General features: G+C 34.5%; 1 protein-coding gene across 4 annotated transcripts; it reads right to left on the bottom strand.

Annotated features, from left to right (window-relative positions):
• Window positions 1-673: 673 nt before the first annotated feature.
• Window positions 674-7,710, bottom strand: LOC123864660 (inosine-uridine preferring nucleoside hydrolase-like). 4 transcript variants are annotated; one of them, XM_045905272.1, is made up of 8 exons: window positions 7,538-7,710; window positions 4,775-4,890; window positions 3,844-3,943; window positions 3,226-3,394; window positions 2,453-2,569; window positions 1,872-2,008; window positions 1,254-1,440; window positions 674-865 (listed from the first exon to the last, which is right to left on the bottom strand). In XM_045905272.1, exons 1-8 carry the CDS (start codon window positions 7,544-7,546, stop codon window positions 741-743), a joined length of 960 nt encoding a protein of 319 aa, XP_045761228.1. In that variant the 5' UTR covers window positions 7,547-7,710; the 3' UTR covers window positions 674-740. The 4 variants fall into 4 exon arrangements, with proteins under 4 accessions (XP_045761228.1, XP_045761226.1, XP_045761227.1 ...); XM_045905270.1 differs by having other exon boundaries at window positions 4,775-4,870; XM_045905271.1 differs by lacking the exon at window positions 7,538-7,710 and adding an exon at window positions 5,610-5,842 and having other exon boundaries at window positions 4,775-4,870.
• Window positions 7,711-7,921: the final 211 nt, after the last annotated feature.

Genomic DNA, 7,921 nt, shown 5'->3' with positions numbered 1-7,921 from the left:
ATTTTAACCTACTTCAAAAAAGGAGGAGGTCCTCTACTTTTGTAGCGAATTCTACACGTCAAGATCTTAAAATGCTGCGCTTTTTGGTGAGAGTTCTCCATTCAAGTACCTTGGGACCCCATATTTTATTTGAGAACTATGATTTAATTTGATATATTTAGTGATACTGGCAAGATTGAGGCTATATTATAGTAGTAAATTTTAATATCTAGAGCGCCAGAAAGGAACGAACTAACAAACATATTATTATGTAGACTGAAGAACAAAAATATTATGCTAACTTACTAGCTAAAATAACAATAATTAATATAATATTTACTTAGTCCCAGAGACATTTAGTCCATTCAAAAGCGCCATCTAATTTGAAACTAATGGACTACGTCTTGGTTTTTAAATTGTTACTTTTGAGCACATTGCCAACAAATTCAACCATTTTCTAATAGATGTCTCTAGTAAAGTTATAAAAAAGTTAAGGTAATTTCAAATAGATGCCGGTGCTACTAAGAATTTTATTTTAAAATCGGTATTTTTTTAAATTTATTAAAATAAAAAATTACCGATTTATTAAATTACCAGGAAAATATTTCTTATAACTTGTAGACAATTATTTTCCACATTTCTATTTGATGAAATACTTTAATAGTGTAATAGTTATGCAAAACATAAAAACACAATGATTTTATTTTTTTAATGAATTTCACCAATATCAAGAACATCAAGCTAAGCTAACTATTTTAGAACTATTCAAGAGCAAAAAGTTCTAATAGAAATTGTCTATATTCTTCCGTTTTTACAGAATAAGCAATCCTAACGTTAGCATCCTTTTTATCCACAAACTCGTTGGTGTTGATTCCTCGTTTACTACCTGGAAATAAAACAAAAATATAAATATTATGATTGTAGTGGTTTGCGCCGCGGGTTCTCCCGTTTAGCGATGGAAGAAATGCCACAATACGCCGCACTGTGCCACAATAAATCGGTGCGCGACGGCATTTACACATTTGAGGTTCTCAAAGAAAAAAAAATCTTAGGTATTATCTTGGTTTTGTCTTGCTCGTGTCTTGGTCTTGTCTTGGTCTTGTCTAGGTCTTGTATTGGTCTTGTCTTGGTGTTGTATGGCCTTATGTCAGTCTTGTCATATCTCGATCTTTTATTGGTCATGTCTTGGTCTGGTCTGGGCCTTGACCTGGCCGTGTCTTGGCCTTGTCTTGGTCTTGTCTTGGTCGTGTCTTACTTTTATCTTAAAGACATACCGCATAACGTAATATCGTTCTTAGAGTACTTGTACTCATCCACCAGCTCGGGCTTAAGGGCGATGGCCACAGTGGCTGGGTCAAGCGCCTGCCACCGGTCACCTCTTTTCAGTGAAACTTTTTCATACAGATTTTGTGCTTTGATTATATCAGTGTTTATTGCTCCTAATACTTGTTCTCTCCATTCCTGTAAAAAAAAGGTGGTGTGGTAGTTATAATTAGGGAGATTCCTCCAAACCCGTTTACAAAAAAAAGGTCTTAAATCTTAATCAGACCTATACTTTGGAGTGTGATATCATTGTTAGAAACAAGACGTGAGTAATAAAGTTTGTGATTTATATTTTACGAGAGGATTCCCGCGGCTTCACCCACGTGGATTTCGGTTTTTTTTAATCCCGTAGGGACTCTTCAATTTTCCGGGATAAAAGTAGCCTATGTCCTTCCCCGTGATGTATCCCAAGTCTGTACCTTTCATTAAAATCGGTTCAGTGGTTGGACCGTGAAAACGTAGCAGACAAACAGACAGACAGGCAGAAAGACAGACAGACAGACAAACTGACAGACACACTTTCGCATTTATAATATTAGAATGGATGTGAGATTTTTTCATAAGCTTACCAGACTAAAGTTCAAATAGCGCATAGTTTGTGAGAAGGGAAAAACGGTCACTTTATCAGGTGTCGCATGCTGGGCTACCACGTGGTAAGCTTCCACGTCCATTTGTGCATTAAACTCTGGGTTTGGGATTTCTTCATCTACAAAACGAAGAAAATTTCAATAACTAAAGCGCAATGCATACCTGCAGATAAAAGGAAACGAGGCAATGCCGTCATCAAAAATATTTTGCACCTTGGGTCCACTTCATTTTACGCCCAAACCTTTTATATTATTTTAATCCAAAAGCAATATAATAGTCCTTTTTATTAACCTCCGAACCAAAAAGTTTGACGTATGTATCTGTGTATCTGTCTGTGGCATCGTAGCTCCTAAACTAATGAACCGATTTTAATTTAGTTTTTTTGTTTGAAAGGTGGCTTGATCGAGAGTGTTCTTAGCTGTAATCCAAGACAATCGGTTCAGCCGTTTGAAAGTTATCAGCTCTTTTCTAATTACTGTAACCTTCACTAGTCGGGGGTGTTATAAATTCTTAATTTACACTTGTTTACTTAAATTCTATAGTTAGTAACAAAATCACACACCATGAATGTGTCCAGCACCGATGTATAGCTGAGATAATCGATTCAAGAAATTGGGGTCCAATTTTAAAGCCATCGCAACGTTTGTAAGCGCTCCGAGCGTTATCACAGTTAATTGACCTGAAAAGTAGATCAAGTTAGATTATTAATTTATGACTAACTAGCTGATGCCCGCAGCTTCGCCCGCGTGGATTGGTCAGATCCCCTGCAGCATCAGGATTGAGGAGTTGGACTCCAAATTTTTTATGAAACAATGTCGCAAAATTCCTCTATCGATTAAAAAAGAAATGACGCAAATCGGTTCAGAAATCTCGGAGATTTCGGTGTACATAGGTAGAAAAACACAACTCCCTTTTTGAAAGTCGATTAAAAAAGTAGCCTATGTTACTCCCTGGTCAATTTTCTACTTGTCTGTGAAAATCCCGTCAAAATCAGTTCAGCCGTTCCGAAGATTACCCTTTTCAAACAGACAGACAGACAGACAGACAAAAATTTTAAAAACGTGTGATTCGGTGTTGGTATCGTTCAAATAACCCTATGAGCTTAATATGAGGTAGTTATTTCGAAATTACAGACAGACACTCCAATTTTATTTATTAGTATTAGTATAGATATTATAATAATAATAAGTATAGATTAAGTTATATTATATGGTCGAAGGTTTGATCCCGGGCAAGCACTTTTAACTTATATCTGATACTTTAACGGTGAAGGCAGACTGTGGCCTTAAACCTTCGATAAATCGATACATCACCCACTGCGCAGGTTCAAGGTACCTTCATGAGTTTTCGATAGTTCTATTAAAGCGGAGACTGCATCAAGCTCTTTTGGTTCAACAAGACCTGAGAGCACTTCGCCAGAGTCGCCCAAACCATCTTTACCATAATAGTTTCCAGCAGCAGGAGTTATAACCATGGATTCTTTGCTTCCTCTGTATATAGGGACCTGAAAATCATATTTTTTTAAATATTATTAATTATTATCTACAAGGGAAAATCGATAAAATATGGAATTTTGAATTCAAAATTGTATTTTTTTTTTTTTCTTTATTTATTTAAGGGCTTTGATACATTTAAAAGTACATGTCAGCCCTATTATAATCTAATTAAATACAACAATACAACAAAATTCTTAACCTAACAAAATAAGTCTTTCTCTCTACCCATAAAGCCATGTGCAGATGTCATTATCCCCAAACCAAACCGAAATATACTTCATAGTCTCCTCAATAATAAAACAAATAAATGCTTTACTCTTTTCTTCGAAAGTGCAGTCCGACAAATATATCTCTTTAATATCAAAATTGTATTTAAAATTGCTAGTAATAATCATGTACATAATAATTATGTAGATAATAAAGATGTACCTACTTATAGTTTTTTTTAACAACTTACATCTTGCCTTTTAGCTACTTTGAGTATTCGCTGGTTGTTTCGACAAACGTTGTCCTCATTCGTGTTTCCATTTCCTGTCGTTAAACCGATTAGTTTTGATCTGAAAAAATAAAGTTACCTCACGAAAATTATTCTTATTTTTCCACAGAACTGTGTATCTTTGATTAAGATCTTATAAGAAGATAGGTACTTAATCATAGGTATACTTAGTAATAATAATTTAAAAAACATTTATTTTTCTACCTCAGATTCTATAAAATTTCATTCTGATCAAATAGTTCAAAATCAGAGCGTTTTTTTTTTACCAACAATTTCAAACTATAAGCTTTATTTAGTTTGGCATAACTTCTCCGGTGGCGGTCACTATACTAACGCCATTGTCCTTTGAATTTCCTTTACATTGCATTGATCCTAACACCGGCTTCCCACGGTGCGTGATAAGGAGTGCGGACCAGCCCGCACCGATGCGACGCTCCGTGGTAGAGCAAACATGTCGTCGTCGTTTTCTGAGCGTTTTGCACGGTGTATGACTGTACGATCGTCAGCCGTGCGTGATAATCTGCACAATCACGCACCGTGGGTATCGGGCATAAGAGTTAAGTGCCACTGTTTATATTTTGAACGATTTTCTTCATATGCCCTATTATCCATACTTCATACATTAATGGTAGATAGATTTTACGTGAAGCGTACCCAGATAAGCAGACAAACTATTATAACAAACAATAAGCCTCAATAGCTCAACGGTTGAGGAGCGGACTGAATTCCGAAAGATCGGCGGTTCAAACCCCACCCGTTGCACTATTGTCGTACCCACTCCTGGCACAAGCTTTACGCATAATTGGAGGGGAAAGGGGAGTATTAGTCATGATTAGCATGACTAATATTCTTTATAAAAAAAAAAGAAAGATAAGAAAAAGAATAAACTTACCCATTAAAGTGCTTCTCGTACAGCAATGCTAAAAATATTGCCATAGCATCGTCCCCGCCCGCGTCGTTGTCTATAATTATTTTGGGCGACGTATCCCTGTAAGCCATATAGTCGTACTTAAATAAAATTCTGCATTCCTCATTAAGATTTTTAAAGTCTCTCTACAATTAAAAAATCTTTCTTGGTGTCTGATCAGAAAATTGGACAAAATAAATCTATCTCGGCAATAAAAAAGAAAATAACGTTACTATAATTTTTTCATAATATATTCATCCTCTTCGGTCATTGTACCATAAATTACCAAACATTAAAATATTTTTAAGTAGGTATATTATAGGCTAGGTAGTAGGTACTGTTTATTCCGAAAAATTAAAAAGTATTTCATGGTATTCTTAAAAAAAAACTTAAATCCACGCAGGCGTAATAGGATATCATCTACCTATAAAGTAGATCATAAGTTGTTTTATAGATACTTAGACAGAAATTTAATCTACCTAGGATTTTGTAATTAATAACATTTCTTGTAGTCTTTGAAATCAAAACTAATACAAGTTGAAAAACGAGATTACGCATGTCTGAGTCACAAATGAACATTAAATAATAATAATAATAGTTAGTAATAATAGTTGAATATGTATTTATGTACCTATTTATGTAATGTGTATATAGGTTTATTTATTTTTATGTATGTAAGTGTATTATATTCCCTTTGGCTTATATATTATATATCTATTTTGTACCAGGGTGTGAGAGTAAGTATTATAGGATAAATAATAATTGTATAATAGGAGAAACTACTTAGTAAATATTTATTTTAGTTTCAAAAGAGACTTACGATTCACAACTACAAATATTCAAACACACAGAGATTAAGCACAGAATCACGGAACACACACACAACGCATTCATTTTGGTCGCGGTTTGATTGGAATATTATGTCGTAAACTCATATCACAGCTGTTCAACATAAACTGGTAGGGACAAGAATCAAGATCACTTTGTTCAGAAGATAAACGATGGAGTGTTTACATAGCGCGAGTGACTTGAAAATATATAAAGTAATTCTTTAATCGTTTAGTACACGAAGGAATTTTATTTAATGATTTTGAAGCCCTACAAAAGTAATAAATAAATTATTTAGATAGTACTTAGTAAATGACTCGACAGCTCCTTAAAATATAAAAAAAAAAACCAAAAAACAAGTTCTTTATCACGTGAGGCTTAATAGAATGACTGTGGCGATCACAGTTGACCTTATTTAATTTATTATTTAATGCAACAAGATTGTCCTTGCATAATAAAATCAAATGTAATGAATTATTTTCTGAATATGAGTTGAGTACATACTTACATAGGATTTTCAAAACAATATTAGGTATAACTAAGTATAAGCGACCTTCATATTTTACTACATGCCATGCAAATATTCAATTCTACAATGCATTCTTCTTGAAAACATCGTCAAATAAGATGTCAGTATTTTACTTTTAGCGAGCTGTGATAGCCTAGTGGCCTAGTTTTTAAGATTATTGTAGGCTTCGTATTCCGGAGGTCAGGAGTTCAATCCTGGGCATGCATCTCTAATTTTTCGGAGTTGTGTGCGCATTTAAATATCATTTGATTTAAAATGATAAAGGAAACTGCATTGAGAGGAAACCTACATGCTTGAGGGTTCTCCATAATGTTATGAAAGTTGTGTGAAGTCTGCCAATTTGTAGTGGCTGACTAGTCTAAATAATTTTCATAGTCTCAAAGAGTAAATGTATACATAGGGAACATAGACCCGTTTTCAGTAGTGAGTCGGTGATGGGTTGATCATGATGATTTACTTTTATGGATCAGACAAAGATAGAAGTGTTACGGTGAATAGAATACGGCGATAAAATAAACTTGTTTAAGTATCTATATTAATATTATCTACTCGCTTGCTATGTTGCTAGCAATAAACATAATATCTAGAACTAAGTAGATTTTGTTCACGACTTCGTCTATGGGTAGGTAGGTACATAAGCAATTTATAATAGACTATGTTACTTCTGAATAAAGTAACTTTCTGTTGGTGAAGGAATGATTAAAATCAGCTCATTTGTTTTAGAGATTATCGATTATAAACAAACTTTCCACTTTACAATTTTAGAATAGAATGATAATAATGCTTGCCATTAACAAAATAACTGCTGTAGTCATAATAGTAAGTCAAAAGTTAAAAGTCAAATTATTTATTCTAATTGGGTACTTATTGTACACTTTCTGATTGGTTTCTGGTTGGTATTTAGTATAAATCAAGCATCATATAGCAAGCTACAAGCTTGCGTGGTAGACATCGATGTATATGGATGGGCCCTTCGAAGATAAAAAACGCGCTCAAAAAGTCAATCGAATTTGCAATAGTCTCTTGACTTTGGCAATGACGATGACGTAAGATTCAAGCGTATTTTTGCGGACGGAATTGTATGGGAAAGGCTAATCCATAAACATCGATGGTGGTAGACAAGCGAGGAAACGTGTATCGTATCTTCTAAACATGTTTAACATAAATGTGTACCTACTCAAGGTATATCCTAAAAAATCAATTACTTACGCTTTAAACGTTTACTGACACTAACAAATATCTATTCTAATACAGCAACTAAATTACGATAGTGCATTGTTCTTTGTTTTATCGTCCAGCCGGTATTGATAACAACTTTCGTAATATACACGTACCTATAAACACTCGCTAAACTACCTAATATGAACAAAATTACAGCAATAGCTACATACCCTTGACATTGCATTGCAGGTGCACTTGATAATCTTATGTTATAAGGTGAATAGAAGCTTATTTTTTTGCAAATTAGATATACGGTCGATCGCAGACTGAGCATATGAACGATTTTTCGGTTCGTAAACGAAATGCGATGCGTCACAAGCGTGCCGTGCCGGCAGTCGACTGCTGCGAAGTACGTACGAGTATTAATAGATACCGAATAACATTGTAACTGTAGGTTTACTTATACGACGGGTAAAGCGAAAACTGAGGGCTTCCCTCAAATTAATAGCGAACAATCCTATGTAACATAGATTGTACTTTATTGTGTACTAGCTGATGCCCGCGACTTCGTTCGCGTGGATGTAGGTTTTTTAAAAATCCCGTGGGAACTCTTT

The sequence above is a fragment of the Maniola jurtina genome, chromosome 4 (genome assembly GCF_905333055.1).
Source record: "Maniola jurtina chromosome 4, ilManJurt1.1, whole genome shotgun sequence".
Classification (NCBI taxonomy): domain Eukaryota; kingdom Metazoa; phylum Arthropoda; class Insecta; order Lepidoptera; family Nymphalidae; genus Maniola; species Maniola jurtina.
The sequence above is the reverse complement of the archived record's forward strand: the minus strand, read 5'-3'. Positions and strand labels throughout refer to the sequence as shown.